The sequence below is a fragment of the Daucus carota genome, chromosome 6 (assembly GCF_001625215.2).
Source record: "Daucus carota subsp. sativus chromosome 6, DH1 v3.0, whole genome shotgun sequence".
In the NCBI taxonomy this organism is placed as follows: domain Eukaryota; kingdom Viridiplantae; phylum Streptophyta; class Magnoliopsida; order Apiales; family Apiaceae; genus Daucus; species Daucus carota.
Genome location: NC_030386.2, coordinates 7103984 through 7122789, shown reverse-complemented (window position 1 = coordinate 7122789; position 18806 = coordinate 7103984). Strand labels below are relative to the sequence as shown.

Below are 18806 nucleotides of genomic sequence, written 5' to 3'. Positions count from 1 at the left end.
ATGTGAGTAAGAATTGGTAGATATTTTTACATTTGGATGGTTTGTAAATGATTGTGATCAATCATTAAGTTATTATTGCTCAATCGTATTGGCATTGTACTTCTTTATTATGCTTAAAAGTATTTTTTAATAGAGAAAAATATTGTACAAGACAAACTTTCAAAAGTGAATATAATCAATCAGTTAATATAATTTAATACCATCATATTAAAAAAATAATAAAACATTAAAAAATGATATTAAGCTTACAAATAATAAAATAGAAATAATATGGTTGCCCGTGCTTCGCACGGGTTATAGGCTATACTATTAAAGCCGAAAGATTAAAAGTTTGGTCGGTCGGTACGCAGGCTTTTATACGGGCTTTATAATAAGCGGGTTTCAAACAAAATTAGTGGGCTTCATTAAAGCCGGAATATTAAAAGTTTGGTCGGTCGATACGCGGGCTTTTATACGGACTTTTATAATTAGCGGGTTTCAAACAAAATTAGCGAGCTTCAAACAAAATATAAACAAATCAAAACATAAAACAAATATACGAATCAAAACATAAAACAAATATAAAACCTATCTGACTATACCAAAACTAAAGTCAAACCTTAAAAAATACTATACTACTAAAGCCGAAACATTAAAAATTTGATTTTTTTATCCGGATTTTTAATAATTAGTCGGCACTGGGCTTCAAACAAAATATAAACAAATCAAAACATAAAACAAATATAATATCAAAAGATAGAACAAATATAAGATCAATTTGACTATACCAAAAACTAAAGTCAAACCTTCAAAAATATATACGCATCTATCTATACTATACTATTAAAACCGAAATATTGAGAGTTTGGTTAGTCGGTACTTGGGCCAAAATACGGGTCTATCTATATATCAATTATTCATTTTAAATAAAATATGTTATTGTTTTATATTTTCTAACTAAAAAACTCTATAATTTAAAATAAAATTTAAAAATATAGTAATTACCTTTTTAACTAAAACGCATTATCTTTTTTATATATTCCAACTAAAAAAACAGATATTCTACATTTAACACGGGCTACATATATCATAATTTTATTTTCAATATAATATTAGTTTACTATGAAACATTAAAAGTTTGGTCAGTCGGTACCTGAGCCAAATTATGGGCCTACTTATATAATCAATTATTTTTCTAACTAAATTTATTATCTTTTTTATATATTCTAACGAAAAAAACTCAATTTTCCAAAAATAATATCGGACAACATAGCAACTACTCTTTTTAACTAAAATATATTATCTTTTCCAGAATCCCAACTAAAAAATTGATTTTTCAAAAATAACACATGCAACATTCATATAAAATATATCTATTTTATTTTATAATATTAAGGCCGAAACATTGAAAGTTTGGACAGACGGTATTTGAGCCAAAATACCGGGCTATTATTGATATACCAATACCAATTATTCTTTTTAATAAAAATATGTTATTTTTTTTATATATTTCTAACTAAAAAACTCCTTTATAATATATTTTTTATTATTTATTAAACCGAAATATTTAAATTAGTATGATGGGTCGGTATTTTGTTTTACGCTTCTTTTTTAAGTATGTTCCATACTATATTATTAATTTACCAATAACGAAATATTAAAAGATTGATTTTTGATTTATATTTGATTTTATAGATCTCCTTAAATTATAACATGAAAAAAACGTATTTTAACATTCGCAGTAAAATATATATGTTCGACCTAATTTTTAATTAGCCATTTGACGAAATTAACTATAAGAATTTATCATCTGTTAAATAAAAAATTTATTTAATCATATTATTCTATCATAATTTTATTCTCACCATAATATTAGTTTAAGTTAAAATATATATATATAATAAAATAATAAATATTTTAACCGCCCGTGCATTGCACAGGTTATAAACTAGTAATTTAATACTTACTTATATATAATAAGCGTAAGGGAGATAATTTGGCCGCATAGTTCTATGGTCCAAAAGCTTATCATCCGTTGGATCGTATATTGAACAAATAAGCACCGTTAGATTAGAACAAAATTAACTTCTGTTCAATAAGGTAACTGATAGCTATTTGCATGTTTATGATTTCTTTTCTGAATCCAAAACAAATTCTATTTTTCATGTGTTTATGATTTTTTTAATGTAAAATAAATATTTCCTACCAGTTTTATTTGTAAAATCATATAAATCGCACCATCTGTCTCAAAAAATATATATATAAATCGCACCGTCACAATTTTTATATAATACATTTTAAAATTAATAAGCCGGATTTATTTGAGGAACGAATAAAAAAACTTTTTCTTAATCCAAAACAGATTCTACCTTCTTATTGCATGTTTATGATTCCTTTTTTTAATTCAAAATAAATTATGTTTATCAATTTTAATCTAGAACCATAAGTTAAAAAAATATTTAAATCACATTATAATAATTTTAATATAAAATACATTTATAAATATATTCTAATAAAAGCTGGCCTCACATATTCAACTCAAAATTTTATTAAAATTTGATCATGATACATATGAGAAAATGAATATTACACTAGTTTATTTGAAGCCGTTAATGGTTGTGATTTTGTATTTACAACAGTTCCAACTTACAAACAAATCATAATTTCAAATTTTATTTTATTGAAAATTTAGACTTATTATTTATAAATTAAATTTTTTCACACGATTTAAAATATATTTAAAAAAATTATAAATAATTAAAAAGCTTCCGAGCCTTGCACGGGCTCTAAGCTAGTAATAATAATATAGCAAAGGCCAAAGGGGAGGATTGCAGAATGCGGAAGGGAGAGGGTGAATTAGGGTTTGGCGGCACGGTGGAGGAGGAAGGGATAAAGATATGGTTGATGGTAGAGCACCTATGTGGGGAGATTAGTCACTCAATATACAGGATAGAGCCCCCTACAGATGCCGCAGACTACGAGGAGAAACAGATCGATTCAGATGGACTCATGATAGATCTCGTATCTCCTCTCATAACCATCGGTAATGAATTTGAATTATTAGAACACTGTGCTATGGTGAAGGTAGGCTCTCTTATGTACTTTTTTGGGGGTGTTTCAATTGGTCGTGTTTTAAGTAATGATCAGGTAAAGCTGTGCGTTAGAATTCTAGACATAGAGCACCCAGAGCTAGGCCTCTACTCTGCACCATCTCTCAATGCCCCCAAGGAGAGACCTTGTGGTTTCTCCGCTCGGGGCATGGTTTACGCTCTAGGATCTCGCCTTGATGTTTGTAACTCTAAATTTTTTCTTGATGATGGCAGTGTTGCTACGGGTATATTCGAGAGGTACGACGTATATACCTAAACAAATGCCTATAAATTAATTAATATATTATTATTTCTCTTTTATCCCCCCCACAGGTATGACCCTAAAGCTCACAAGTGGCAAGTCCTGCCTGACCCACCCCTGCCATTCGGCAAGACGCCGAGATTCGACGAGATAACTTGGTGTGATTCTGCTACAGTCATAGCTGATAGGTATGTTTTTGTGGGGAATCCGGTGCCGGAGTTGTATGTCATCTTTGACCTGGATGTCGGCAAGTGGGGAACTCCTTTTCCCGAATCCTTCATTTCCAGCCACTTCCCCTATGGTTCACTCTGTGTCGATAACTCCCTGTACTGTCTCACTGGTTTTGGCACATATAAGTATGGAACTCAAGAAGAAGCAAAAAGCAACTGGCTTGATGAAGACGAACAAGAATACGAAGAAGACTACAGGTTACAGATTATTAAAAGAGGTCCTCTCTATGTGGAGGATCCCAATAGGTTGCTTGAGAGCCATTGTTTGCGCCCTGAAAATAAACAGCTCATGACTCGTTTGGAACCGCCAGATTTGTTGGATGAGTGTAATTCCTACGAATGGAGAGAGCTATTGCACTTGGGGGGGCCCTTTTTTTGCAATATCCTCACTTCCGAGCTCGGTGAAACATTTTGCCGTGGTGTTTGGATTGATGTTTTCGAGGAGGTCAAGATACCTGCTTCTAAATCTACTCATTTCCGGACTTTAGCTTCATTCTCCTACAAAATCCGCACTCCCTTCCACAATAGTGGCTTTTACGTCCGCTGCTGTGCTTTTGGCTCGGTTCCAGACTGTATGTCCTCTATTTTCCTCCTTTTCTCTGTAATTATCTTATTTTTTTGCAGTCTTATTTTGGCTATTGATGCGTAATTTACTTGGTAACGACAACCACTGTGTGCTACTTTACCCCTCGTATTGGGGCTTAGGCTCTTTTTTCCCTACTCTGTCAAAAAATTAAAATTTACACAACTAGGACCCAAGTAAGTTTACCTGTGAGCGACTATGCCTAAAACACACTATCAGCTTATATAGCTACGAAGTATAATTTCTATTGTTACACTTATTTGAGTTTGAGCTAGTAGTGTACGGTTTAAACTTTTAAGTTTTCAAACTATGTGAGCTTTTACAAGATTTGGTGAAGCTGAATAGGATGAATGACTCTGGAGCCTCATCACTGCAGCTAAGTTTATTAGAAATCCTATTTTATATTTATATTTCATTGTCATATTAAGTATCCTTTATATCTCATCTTCTGCTAAGTCTATTAGAAAAAAGTTCTTGTAAAATTATCCGTTTTTTATTTCATTGTCTATTATTATTTGCTTTTAAAAAAAATATATCATTTTGTTCACACTGTTACACATTCTTTGCTGGAAATTGCAAGTCACGGGCTTCATTGTAGTTCATGTCATTGTATAATTATATCATTTCGTGCATTCTTTGTACATAGCCGTGTATACTTTTACAACAAAACTACTTTCATCAGTGTGCGTGTGTTGGTGTAGTGGTTCAAGCTCATGGCTTTCCTAAGGGAGGTCATGAGTTCGAATCTGGATGTGGCGTGTGTTGTAACTATCAGAAAAAAAACCCTACTTTCATCAACAATGAGCGGGGCAGACGTTAACTTGATATAATGGTAATTCCTTTTTTTTTTTTCCTAAGAATAGTGTGGGACTTTGTTTTATGATTTTTAGTACCCCCTAAGTATCCCATTTGGCCCGATTACATACTATACAAAGCAGATTATATTATTACCTAAAAAAAAGATTATATATATATATATATATATATATGCGTGTGTGTGTGTGTGTGTGTGTTTTGGTATTTTTTTATATAAATCAAGTGGGGTCACTTCTCCCCACTGCATCCTCCACTGACTAATATACTTGTACTGTACTTGTCTGACCCCAATTTTTTTGGGAAGAAGGCTTTGGTGGCGTTTCTGTCCTTTAGTTGAAATTATCAGTCTATCTTCTTTTTATTAGTCTTCCCTCCATGCATTGGTCATTGGGTCTCTTCACTTGATAGTCCACTTCATATCTTATTAACGCCTGATTGATTTTTGCTGCCATTTTACGTTTATGGTGTTTGAAGGCAAGAATGGATTTTTTTGCTACATCAAAAATAAATATTTAGTCTTTTTATTTCAGTTGTTCCCCATATTATTGTTTAAAACACATTTTAATATGTGAATGTCATGAAGTCGCTTAGTTGAGCATTCTTGCTATATTTGTGTTTTTCTTCATTATTGTAGTAAGAGTCAACAAACTAAAGATAGTAATTTGAAGGAAATAACACTAAACATAAAGAGATTTTAAAGGGTATAGAATGGTGCAGAGATTATGAGAGAGACTTTTAGAAAGAGAGAGTAGAGAGATAAGAGAGAGAAGTTGGTACGATGATATTCCATATTCCAACAGTAATGCCTAATGAAACTATACCACATTATTGAATCAGTATATCCCCAAACTCTGGTAAGACTAAACTAGCGATTGCTATGATAATAATAGACTCATGAGTAATCTATTGGGATCTTGACATTTCGTCCTTCATCAATTTATTCATGTTATCATGGATTTCTGTACTGGGAGTAATGAACCCAGCAGGATTATAAACATTGTCCTCAAAACTTTTTACAGAGGGCCCTTTTTTATGTAGTATGAGATAGGTATATTTGAACCACCCACTGATCCAGTTGTGTTTTTGCCTAGGTTCTCTGTATTCAGAATACACAAACTTTGGTGCCTCTTGATCAATTTTGATATTAAAATGCTTATAAACTTGTTTACCACTTAAAGTTACTTAAAGTGAAAAATTAAAAGCCAAATTTTTCTGTATGACCAATTTTATTATTTTGTATAAAAAATATAAAATTGAAAACAATACAGATGAGTTGTACATACAGATGACAATATTAACTTTTGTCAAAATAAATTTTAAAAAAAGTTAAGTTAGTTGAAAAAAGCACTTCTTAGTTTTTTTATTTTTGTTAAAACTTTTAAGTCATTTTTTATTTATTACATATACAGACATTTTTTAACTTTAAGGTTAAAATCACTTTAAACTGGGCCTTTAAACCCAACCAAACACTCTTATAGGTTGTCCCTGTACAATGGCTAGTCCCATCTCGAGTCTTATTTGTGTGCCACAAATAGGTTAAAGTCAGTACTCATGAAAAGTTTCCAATTCACTCCAATGCAAGGTTCTACTTCCAAGTAGGACCTACTTATTTCATTTTTATGTTCTATATTAAAATAATATGGTACTTCAACTATAACTGTAATCACATATTTATGTACAATCCAAATATACTTTTATTCTCATTTCATGACCCTTCCACTATTATAATATAATTTATAATTAATTTGAAAGATTCGATGTGTTGATTGAGTATCCTAATAAGAAAGGTAAGCTTTGACCAATTTGAAGGAAAATTGCCCCATTTGTCAAAGGGGATGTTCTTTTATATTTTCTATTAAATCCTTCTAGAATATACAAAATTCTCAAAGTTAATATTTTTTGTAGTATTTACTCTAGAATTACAATTTATTACTCTTTTGTCTTTAATTTGTGCATTATTTTTCTTAGATATTTAAAATATACAAGTGCACTAAATTTAAACTACTCAATAATTATTTTGTGTTATAAAGTTTAATTTATGTTAATACCCACATCAATCGGTGCAAGGCTCCAGTTTCACATGTGTTTAAATATAATGGTATTTTTTTCCCTGTGTTGTCTGAAGTTTAGAGGTGTTCCAAAGTAACATCACTTATCTGTAATATGTTAAAGTTATTTTGGAGAATGCATAGCCTCACATGTAATCTACTAACATATTAACACAGAGCATATGTGGATAAAATTACACTGAACTTGTATATTTTGCTTATTAACTTATTGGCGTTGACTGAATGATCTTGGTCAGTTAAAAAACAGATAAGAATGACATCTTTGATAAATTGGTGTCTTAGCTTGTGTCTACATAAAACAAATAAGGATTTCCACGGGTTTGAAACAACCTGTTGTTTCTTGCTTTCCTGGGAAACTAGATTACCCCCAAAAATACCGAATATCCTTTGCCGGATCGCTTACCTGCAAAATTAGCATTTGAATATGCTAATAATTTTAAATGTCTATGATTATGAAATAGTATACCTCTTCCAGGAGAGCACCTTTAGATATTTTAATATTTGAATCACCGCTTTCTAGTGAGGTACTCATGGAGATGAAAGGAATTAATGCACTACACTCTACTAAAAAGTTATGTCTCGGTGAGTAACTGTGTGGTGGTGGTTGAGCTTTTCGACCAATTTTGTGATCCTCAAATAAATCACTTTGTCAATTTTTGACTGCGATCCAGGGGTGAATTAAGCTGTTATGCTTTTAACAACCTTGTTTTTTTGAACAATCTAAGACATATTCTCTCTACAATGAACTTTTTTTGAATACTCGATTCTCCCAAGTCTTTAGTCTCAAACTTGCACCAAAAAAGATTTGAGAGCTTGAACTTCTCCTTGTCTTTTCCAATTAAACTAACATAATCAACATAGACAAAAAAATATATTCTACCCGACTGCCCTCTGAAGTAACATAGAAGGATCATATATGCAATTGTTTTGTACCAAATAGTATTGTAAAATGAGGAGTTGCGTGAGCTTTTTAAGCATATAAAGTAGACATGCTCACGGAATAAACAGGAGATGTACTTATATATATATATATATATATATATATATATATATATATATATAAGATTTAGAGGCTTGAATACACTTACGGGAAGATCATGTTGAGTATACTTACGGGTACCAACTTATCTATAATCTTGAGTTGATAATAAGAATGCCGCCTTAAACTGCTCATATATTATTCAAATAAGGAAAATCCACGGGTTTGAAACAACCTGTTGTTTCTTGCTTTCCTGGGAAACTAGATTACCCCCAAAAATACAGAATATCCTTTGGTGGATCGCTTAACTGCAAAATTAGCATTTGAATATGCTAATAATTTTAAATGTCTATGATTATGAAAGAGTATACCTCTTCCAGGAGAGCAGCTTTAGATATTTTAATATTCGAATCACCGCTTTCCAGTGAGGTACTCATGGAGATGAGAGGAATTAATGCACTACACTCTACGAAAAAGCTATGTCCCGGTGAGTAAATGTGTGGTGGTGGTTGAGCTTTTCGACCAATTTTGTGATCCTCAAATAAATCACTTTGTCAATTTTTGACTTTGATCCAGGGGTGAATTAGGCTGTTATGCTTTTAACAACCTTGTTTTTTTTCCAACAATCTAAGACATTCTCTCTACAATGAACTTTTTTTGAATAATCAACTCTCCCAAGTCTTTAGTCTCAAACTTGCACCAAAAAAGATTTGAGAGCTTGAACTTCTCCTTGTCTTATCCAATTAAACTAACATAATCAACATAGACAAAAAAAATATATTCTACCCGACTGCCCTCTGAAATAACATAGAAGGATCATATATGCAACTGTTTTCTACCAAATAGTATTGTAAAACGAGGAGTTGCATGAGCTTTTTAAGCATATAAAGTTGACATGCTAACGGAATAAACAGGAGATATACTTATATATATATAAGATTTAGAGGCTTGAATACACTTACGGGAAGATCATGTTGAGTATACTTACGGGTACCAACTTATCTATAACCTTGAGTTGATAATAAGAAGGCCGCCTTAAACTGCTCATATATTATTCAAATAAGGATTTCCACGGGTTTGAAACAACCTGTTGTTTCTTGCTTTCCTGGGAAACTAGATTACCCCCAAAAATACAGAATATCCTTTGGTGGACCGCTTAACAGTAAAATTAGCATTTGAATATGCTAATAATTTTAAATGTCTATGATTATGAAAGAGTATACCTCTTCCAGGAGAGCACCTTTAGATATTTTAATATTCGAATCACCGCTTTCCAGTGAGGTACTCATGGAGATGAGAGGAATTAATGCACTACACTCTATGAAAAAGCTATGTCTCGGTGAGTAACTGTGTGGTGGTGGTAGAGCTTTTCGACCAATTTTGTGATCCTCAAATAAATCACTTTGTCAATTTTTGACTTTGATCCAGGGGTGAATTAGGCTGTTATGCTTTTAACAACCTTGTTTTTTCCAACAATCTAAGACATATTCTCTCTAGAATGAACTTTTTTTGAATAATCAACTCTCCCAAGTCTTTAGTCTCAAACTTGCACCAAAAAAGATTTGAGAGCTTGAACTTCTCCTTGTCTTATCCAATTAAACTAACATAATCAACATAGACAAAAAAAATATATTCTACCCGACTGCCCTCTGAAGTAACATAGAAGGATCATATATGCAACTGTTTTGTACCAAATAGTATTGTAAAACGAGGAGTTTTGTGAGCTTTATAAGCATATAAAGTAGACATGCTAACGAAATAAACAGGAGATATACTTATATATATAAGATTTAGAGGCTTGAATACACTTATGGGAAGATCATGTTGAGTATACTTACAGGTACCAACTTATCTATAACCTTGAGTTGATAATAAGAAGGCCGCCTTAAACTGCTCATATATTATTCACCCCCCCCCCCCCCCCCCCAACCCCAAATTGTTTGGTTGAACAGACAATAACATGACAAAAACAAAGAGAGAGGCATTTAAATTAATCAGACGGCGGAGGCCTCAAATCATAGATCTCCCTAAGTCGAGCTCTGATGCCATATTAAAGTTTCTTATACTTAGATCTAAAAATTTCCTAATAAAGAAGCTCTATAAAATAGGAAATTACATATATGAAGCCGCCTATAATATATTGGAGCAATTGTTTAATATTGTTTGGAAGTAGCTTTATTTTGATTTTTTTTACTCGAATTGCCAGGGTCCCACCACTTTACTTACTTTTCCAACTTTTACCTAAATGTAAAAAATTGAGGGGGGCGGAGGGAGTATATGAATATGTTGTTCATGAGAATACACGTGACCTACACATATTATATATAAGATATGGAGGATATAATGCAGCTCGTAAGATTACAAATATGAAATGAGGAAATCAGAAATTTCCTGTATGAAGTCAGATTACATTCACGATACGTAGAAATCAGAAGTTTATTGTTTGATGTATTAATTGTTCTTTACCTTTGTAATGCAGCATGGGTTAAGGAACCTTTGAAGAAAAAACAGGTGGCAGTAGAGAAAAAGACCTTCAAAGCAGAGCAGATTCCGCATGATCATGCTAGTGGGAGCACTACACCATAGATGCACCTACGCAACATCAAAAACATGTGTTGCATTGAAAAACGTTGTAGTAGGTCAAAAATTTATGCTTACAGCAACATTGTGTTTATAACGTTGCAGTATACATAAATGGGATGTTGTGATAGGTTTAAGAAATGTTACACATTTCAACACTTATGAAGTATTGCCATTAACATTATTTTTTAGTGATAATAATAATAAAATAAATAATTATATTTTGAAATGCATTAATTTTTAAAAAAGTGTATTTTAAATTTTCAAAGGTAACAAATTGGTTACTAGAGTCATGCCATTTTAAAAAATTATAATATTTTTGATACTTTGACTTAAACCAAATTTTTAATAAAGTAACTAATTGAATAAAAAATTATTTAAATGAATCAAATTTGAAAAATATTCTAATTTAATATTTAAAAGTTAAAAGTTTATTCCTTCAAAAAACAAGTTAAAAGTTTATTATTGGAAAAAAAACTCTAGAAATTATGACATATTTATAAAATTAATATGTTTTATATTAATTTAATAGTTAACGATTTTTTAAATACAAAAAGTAATATTATAAAATAATAAAGAATGAGCCATTTTGTGAAAAATTTGAAGCGGCATGTGAATGTCTAAAGCGGGGATCTTACCGCCCTGTATTTGAACGAAAATTAACCAAGACCCAGGAAACAAATATTAACAAAGTGTACAGAGCAAGAGAGAAAAGCAGTAGCAAAGCCCTTAAGAAGATAAACTCTATGAGGATTCTGAAGACGTCCCTTCCACCATTCTTCGCGAGTTCTCGCTGCTGCATATGCTCTCTAGCGATCCCCAAATCGTCAAGTAAATCTTTTTAACCAATCTATTGTCAAATCTATTTACCAGTGTTTTAATTCAATTAGGGTTTTAATTGGGTTTTGTTGATTTAATTTTTGGGGGTTTTGTTGTTGTTTATGATTTTAGAGGCTGATGGATATGAAACAACAAGAGACTAATAAGACGGGGAATTCGGTTTTGTACTTGGTGTTTGAGTACATGGACACTGATCTGAACAAGTTCATTTGGTCTTTTCGTCAAACAGGAGAGAAACATTCCTCCGCCCACTGTTAAGGTATTTTCAATTTGATTGGTTTTTATGATATGGGTGTTGTTTGAAATGTTTTTGTAATTGGTTTTTTAGGGTTTTGAATTTGTTTGTTTTTTGATTGAAATGTTTTCTGATGGTTTTTTTGATTATTGACGTAGAGCTTGATGTATCAACTTTGTAAAGGGGTTGCCTTCTGCCACGGTCATAGTGTATTGGACAAGTGTAACTAATAATTGTTATTGCCATTCCCTTGATGTTTTATTCTGTATTGTTTAATTTTTGGGATTATGTGCTTATGATTATTGATGTATGTAATTTAGAGACTTGAAGCCTCATAATCTTTTGATGGACCCTGTAGAAAGGGCTGGCAGTGGCTTGAAACTTATTGGGTTTGCCAGAGCAGGATCTATTGAGAGTGGTGAAAAGACCAATGACATGCATCTCCTGCCTAATGAGCACGGTAACCATCCTTCTCTCTCTTGCAATGCAAATATATTTTCTGCCTGTGAAGCCTCAAAAGAAGTTACTCAGGTTGTCAAGCAATTACCCACTGACGAATGTGGATACCCTAGGCCAGAGTACATTGCTGCAAGCACCGGTATATATATTGAACTCCTCAACTTCAAATGTTTAGCACAATGTCATGCAGAGTGCAACTTTTATTTTGGACTGAAATTGACTTCTAATCTAGCTTCACATGTTACTGGCCTTTTACATATGTATTAGTAACTATATATTATAAAATTATGTTACTGTCTTATTTTATATACAGGGCTATGCTTATTACATATACCGGACATAAATTTTCAGAACATATAATTTTGTATGCTTATACCTCGGATATTCAGTAAAAGTTAATGTCTGTCTTATTATATATACAGGGCTATGATGACATTCCCAAGGAGATACAAGCTGGTGCTGATGTTAAGAAGGTAACATCTAATTTTCCCAGTTTCTTTCTCAGCACAGTCTGAGAACTCTAGCAGATGGATACATTTCTTGTTGTTTCTTGTCAGATGTGTTATTTATATTTGCTTTTTCTTATCACTGGTATCACGTGGCCCAAGCTTTAAATCATCTAGCCTTAATCTTGTAGTCTTACCTTGATAATTTTCGACCCTGTCTCACATTTTATAATCTATGCTAAGCTTTCCTTTCTCATAAAAGTAATTGTTCCAAGGCCTGGTTTACTAGAAGCTGTTGATATCCAGTCTTGTTGCAAAGGATCCAGCAATGAAGGTTAATTGGAACTTAGATGGACCAGCTGAAGGTGCTGATGGCCTGCTATAAGAAGGATGATCACATGCTATTAAAGGTCGATGCGAAGTAGGAGTATCATTTTGAAACTAGCTAAGGGTTGCTTGCTAATGTTGGATGATAGTTAAACTATTCTTCTAGAAGCAGGTGTAGTTAAGTTAAGGGTGGAGGGTAATGCTGTTGTAAATTGTTTGGCTTGGTACTGACTAGTTTTTATTTGAATGGTTGTGTAAACAGATTTGTATTTAACATTATGGGCAATCCAATTTACAAGCATTTTCTGTCATTTTTATTAGAAAAGTGTTATAGTAGATATAAGAATGGCGTAGTATCTACGCTTAAAAGTCTTGCAAAAAATAATGGGGGGCACATGTAGGGCCCACCAATGAGGCCCACATGTGGGGCCCATATTTCAGAGAATTTCAGACTTTATTGCAACACTACTGAATGTTGTTATAGGTGAAACGAAGTGATGCCTTGAGTAAATATTGCAACCACAATCATAGTGTTGCAAAACTGTTGCTACATGTCACTACGGCAGCGGTGCTGAAGGCAACACCAAAAAAGTGTTGTTGTTTCCCTTTTCAGGGTTACAGCAACATTTTTTTGGCTTTTTGCAACATTTTTTTGACGTTGCGTAAGTGCATCTATGGTGTAGTGGAGTAAGGGACTAGGGGATTGCATCCAGGATAAAATTGTTGCAGGTAAAGCTAACTTGTCACATGATGACACATTTAGAAGGCTAGAACTTCAATTCCTGTGTGAACTAAGTAATTTTTTTTATTATGTGCAGCTGGGGATGAGGAAATTATCAGGTTAAGAGCTGAGTTGGAAAAGCTGAAGGCTGACTTGGCAATGAAGGATGAGCTTCTAAAAACCTATAAGTCGGTATATTCTGCACCCTGATCGACATTGCTCAGTAAGTAACGAATTTACATGTATGAAGTTTCTGAAAATGTAACTAATTTGGTCTTTTGTGGGTTCTTTTCGAAATTGTACTGTAGATTCCATTTGTGCGGACAGCTCAAGTCAAAGTTCGATGTCTTGACAAGCTTACAGCATTCCTGCGTTTTACCGTTTTATAATAGAAAATGCTAAAGAGATAAACTTTTTATGGTTAACGCTTTCTTTTACATGTTTTTATCATCTCCATGAAAAACACCCTTCAATGTCGAAAGGTATATATTGAAACCAAGTAATTGGCAATTTAATATAAGTTTTACTATGTTAGTGTGTAAGGATGTTTTGTATGAACTTGTTATTTTGTTTCAAACAAGTTTAACCAAATTTTATTAACAGATCTTGTTAGCTTGCATTGGGGATGATGGAGCAGAAAAAACTCCAGAAACAGCATTTTTCAACAAGATTACAAGACAGTGTCTGGCCTTTGGATGTGTAACTTATGAAGTTGTACTTTGCTTTTAATTTTGAAGATTTAAGTCTGTACTGTCAAATGACTCAAATGGTTTGTGTCTTCGTCTTTTCACTTCTCTGCTTTGTAGTCTGAAGTCAGAATTAACTGTGGTTGTGAATGTAGTGAATCCTGGATTTGGACATTTGTGGACTAAGGAATTACTGAATGGTATGTTACTGATGTGGATGTGATTTGTGGACTTAGCAGTTAGCATACATCTATCATGTGGTGTGAGTGTGGGATGCTTATTGAGAGTAACCAGTTAAACTTTGTTAAATTTTAAAAATATAATTGGCCGCTTATAAAACTTAATTTTATTATTGATTGATTTTTTTTTCCAACTATTTAAGAGTTTCCTAAAGGAATAATCCAAAATAATTAAAAATAAGTTAACGGTGAAAATAATACTCTCATTATAAACTATAAAATCTAATAATTCTTAAAAAAATCAATATCATAAAAGGTACTCCCTCCGTCCCACCCAATTGTACACATTGGAGGACGGGGTTCGGCACGGATCTTAAGACGCTCGTAAAATATGTTTTCATCAAATTTTTTAAAAATTTTCTTTTTCTGAAACAAAGTATAATGGCTGAATTTTTATTCAGAAAAAGAAATTTTGAAAAATAAGTTACGGAACTATGTTTTGTAAGAGCCTCAAAGTGCGTGTCAAACAATGAATAAAAACATGTATAGAAATGAATGGGACGGATGGAGTAATAAATTGTAGGGGATTTGTCAAATATGCTAACTTTTTGAAACTTTTTTTTTTTTTTTGAAAATCTAACTTTTTGAAACTTATTTGCAAATATACTATTTTGTCTAAAAAATTGCAGATATATTATCTTGTTGAACACACAATCAATTAAATTACCAAAATACTATCCTCCTCTCCCTCCACCACCAGCAGCCTCCGCCTCCTGCGCGGTCCGCCTCTCTCTCTCTCTCTCCCCCCCCCTCTCCGCCGCTTCTCTCTCTCTCAGATCTGCTGCCTCCTCTCTCTCTCTCTCTCTGATTTTAGTCGTTCAAAAAAAATCGATGCTCCTTATGATATCGTGGCGTAGACTAAGCAAATAGGGAGGCTTCGTGTTGTGCATTTTTCTGCTGGGGGGATTTCTACTCCCGCAGATGCTGCGTTAATGATGCAGTTGGGATGTGATGGTGTGTTTTTGTTGGATCAGAGGCTTTTTGTTGTGCTGATCCGTATAAGAAAGTGAGGGCAATTGTGCAACCTGTTAGGAATTATAGTTGCTTGAGAGATTATTTGTTAGGGTTTACAAATTGAGAAAGTTGCTGTTGGTTACTTTTGGTTGATTTCACGATTGCTTGTAGTATTGGCCGCGCAGGGGTAATATTTTTGTCATTTGCAACAACGTACAACTAATTATGTAATGAATAATAATTTTTGATAGATTTTCAAAATTGTATTGGTTGCATATGTGGTTGCTCGAAGTTGCAGATATGATTGCATATGCAACCACAGTATTTTTGCAAATAAGTTTCAGAGAATTGTATTTTTGCAAATTATTAAAAAAAATTATAATATTTCTGCAAAAAAATTTAAAATCTTAAATATTCGTGAAAAAATCCCTAAATTGTAATATGACCGTAATTCACTTTCAATAGACTCTAAATATAACTAAATAACATTTTTCCTCTTACCTCTCTCATAACATGCTCATTAATAGTGTCAAAGTTACAACCGGTTGCACACAGTATTTTTGCAAAATATTTACAGAGGTTTAGTATTTTTGTAGGTTTAGTATTACTATTTTTGCAAAATATTTAAAAAGGATGGAGTATTTTTCCAAAAAGATTTGAGAGATGGATATTTATGAGAAAACTCATATATTTATTGATCTCATTCTTTTTGTAATAAGTCCCATTTCGAAATATGCAATTATTTATATTTATCTTTCAAAATAATATCCTTAATATGCCTCACGTTACAAGTTAGTCATTTTTTTCACTTTCTAAGTCTCCATGCCAGACAATCTCTTGCTTGCTTTGGTGCAAGTAGTTGAAGTCTGCCTATCAGAGCCTAACATGAAAATGATATGATATTTAGTGTTTTTTTTCAATATTTGATACATGAAAATACATGAACACGAAAATAAATAATAAAAGATATCTTGACTTCATGTATTCTAACAACCTACACAATTTGTGAATGTAAATCAATTGCTTATCATGTATTTTGTACATCCATTATCCTAGGGGTGAGCAAAACCGAACCGAAACCGAAAAACCGAACCGAATCGTATAATTTCGGTTCGGTTCGGTTTCATTTTTTTGGAAAATTCGGTTAATTCGGTTTTTCGGTTTGAACCGAAAAAAAGTTCGGTTCGGTTCGGTTTTTGATAAAGAATTTCGGTTTAAACCGAAATAACCGAAATATTTATTAAATACTCCATAAAATAATATATATTACATATATACAGTACTGAATACAGACATGAGATAACCCTAGAATCTAATATTCTTCCTAACCAGCGCCGCGCGACACTCCACACTCCACAGTCGGTCAGTCCTCTCGGCTCTCGGACTCAAACTCATATTCAGGAACACGAATCGTAATACTGGTGCCTTGCTATTTCATATGTCTGTGAGTCTGTTGGCAGATCTAGCACCCTGGACCTTGGTGCTATTTCTTTAACTTACTGTGCTGCTGCTGCCTATTACTTCTTAATTTCATTTTGCTATTTTCACTAATCAGTGGTGAATGATCAAGTGATATTTTTTTCTAGTGTATTAAATTAATGTATAAAGTTTATAGCAAAAAATACAAATTTTTAAAAATTTCGGTTTTTTCCAAATGGAACCGAAACCGAACCGAAATAATTCGGTTGGTTCGGTTCGGTTTCAAATACTAATTCGGTTCGGTTCGGTTTCAAAAAAAAGCACTATTCGGTTTTCGGTTTTTTCGGTTCGGTTTTGAACCGAACCGACCGAATGCTCAGCCCTACATTATCCCTTAATCCAAGTTATTTTTGAAGACTTTTGTTGTCTCATAATACTAGAGTGGACAATTTGGTTCACTGACATAAAAAGAACGAAAATTACACATATATGTTTTGATGTTCTGTACACAAACATGAAATTATACAATATATTTAGTGTCGAACATAGGTTTTGATATCCATATACATGACATTATACAAAATAAATGAATACAGTTTAAATAATTAATTATAATTTATAAAAATATACTTAATAAATTTTCATAGAATTGTATGTAAACATGAAAATTCCATCTCTACTTTCAATTGAATATTTAATAATTAATTTCATTATTATGCTTATTTTTCAAGAACAAAAATGAATTTTTTTCTATCCATTAATAATTTATATATTAGTTGTATTTTGTATGGAAACTTATAATTCATTCATTAAGTCAATTTAATTAATGATGATGATTAAAATGAATGAGGTTAGAGTTTCTTGATAAGCGTAATTATTTCAAAAGTGTCAATATGTAATTTTTTTCATCAACAAAAAAAATATACTCAGATTCGATCAAATATCAATATCAATTAAAAGTTAATTGATTATACACGATATTAAAAGAATTTGATAATATATCTTAAGATACACGTATATGATTTATTTTCTCATAAATACACTTTTATAGTTTTATCACATTAAAATCACATGAATTTTGAAATATTCATGTAATATACGAACAATTATGAGTGATCGCAATTCGGTTTGATTCAAGTTCGTAGTCAATTAAAAACAAAATAAAATAATTACGATTCTTCTTAATTACAAACCATCCCGTAACCAGTAATCAGCAAAGTTTAAGGTTTATAATATTATCAACAAACTTCTATAATAAAAAAAAGATTTCAATATTCTAAATTTAATTATTTTATTACTTACAACTAAGAGGAAAATTGTTTATTCATAATATATTAAAATGTTTCATTTATATCACGAATGATTTTTGTCTTGTAATTTTTGTCTTGTAATTGTAATATAACTTTAATAGATGTAAATAATAATATAATAATTTTTAATATTGTTATGGAAACAAAGAAATACAAAAATATTGATATGTATATCTAATTATTTAGTTTAATAATTGATAAAAGAACATATCATCAGATATATGAATATAAATATAACATATTATATATGAATATATTTTTGTATGAGTGCGATTTGGATTTAAAGTGATTTAAATCCGTAACATGCGATATTTTAAAATAATCATATAATAACAGTGAAACAAATCTCAATTTTGAGTTAAACTAGATCTTGTGGATGATGGTGATCAACCTTGAAAACTATTTTAATGAATTAATATTATATATTAAACTCGATTGATCAAATTAATAAAATGCATTTTATGATATTAAAATTAAGTTAATATCTAAAAAATCATTTGAATAAAATCAAAATATTACCCATATATATATATACATACAAAAATATATTTAATATATAAATGCAGGCGTACATTGCACATTA

General features: G+C 31.7%; 2 protein-coding genes across 15 annotated transcripts; both read left to right on the top strand.

The window, feature by feature from the left end:
- The first annotated feature begins 2767 nt into the window (after positions 1 to 2767).
- On the top strand, positions 2768 to 14524 carry LOC108227836 (uncharacterized). Of its 3 annotated transcripts, none has more exons than XM_064079941.1 (6): positions 2768 to 3326; positions 3402 to 4132; positions 10487 to 10580; positions 13583 to 13623; positions 13713 to 13807; positions 14219 to 14524. In XM_064079941.1, exons 1-6 carry the CDS (start codon positions 2815 to 2817, stop codon positions 14342 to 14344), a joined length of 1599 nt encoding a protein of 532 aa, XP_063936011.1. In that variant the 5' UTR covers positions 2768 to 2814; the 3' UTR covers positions 14345 to 14524. The 3 variants fall into 3 exon arrangements, with proteins under 3 accessions (XP_063936011.1, XP_063936013.1, XP_063936012.1); XM_064079943.1 differs by having other exon boundaries at positions 13713 to 13838; XM_064079942.1 differs by lacking the exon at positions 14219 to 14524 and adding an exon at positions 13924 to 14105.
- On the top strand, positions 11236 to 13219 carry LOC108227837 (uncharacterized). Of its 12 annotated transcripts, XM_064080003.1 has the most exons (7): positions 11236 to 11418; positions 11539 to 11686; positions 11821 to 11884; positions 11983 to 12122; positions 12235 to 12260; positions 12544 to 12594; positions 12857 to 13219. In XM_064080003.1, exons 4-7 carry the CDS (start codon positions 12008 to 12010, stop codon positions 12950 to 12952), a joined length of 288 nt encoding a protein of 95 aa, XP_063936073.1. In that variant the 5' UTR covers positions 11236 to 11418; positions 11539 to 11686; positions 11821 to 11884; positions 11983 to 12007; the 3' UTR covers positions 12953 to 13219. The 12 variants fall into 12 exon arrangements, 6 of the variants coding, with proteins under 6 accessions (XP_063936073.1, XP_063936070.1, XP_063936071.1 ...); XM_064080000.1 differs by having other exon boundaries at positions 11983 to 12260; XM_064080001.1 differs by lacking the exon at positions 11821 to 11884 and having other exon boundaries at positions 12021 to 12260.
- Positions 14525 to 18806: the final 4282 nt, after the last annotated feature.

What these genes read in the sequence shown, in the direction of transcription:
- LOC108227836 (XM_064079941.1), top strand. Translation starts at nt 2,815, where the DNA reads ATGCGGAAGGGAGAGGGTGAATTAGGGTTTGGCGGCACGGTGGAGGAG. An exon ending in GCTACGGGTATATTCGAGAG is followed by an intron (nt 3,327 to 3,401) that starts GTACGACGTATA and finishes TCCCCCCCACAG; the next exon opens with GTATGACCCTAAAGCTCACA. An exon ending in CATGATCATGCTAGTGGGAG is followed by an intron (nt 10,581 to 13,582) that starts CACTACACCATA and finishes GGTGTAGTGGAG; the next exon opens with TAAGGGACTAGGGGATTGCA.
- LOC108227837 (XM_064080001.1), top strand. Translation starts at nt 12,093, where the DNA reads ATGACATGCATCTCCTGCCTAATGAGCACGGTAACCATCCTTCTCTCT. An exon ending in GTACATTGCTGCAAGCACCG is followed by an intron (nt 12,261 to 12,543) that starts GTATATATATTG and finishes TTATATATACAG; the next exon opens with GGCTATGATGACATTCCCAA. An exon ending in CTGGTGCTGATGTTAAGAAG is followed by an intron (nt 12,595 to 12,856) that starts GTAACATCTAAT and finishes CTGGTTTACTAG; the next exon opens with AAGCTGTTGATATCCAGTCT.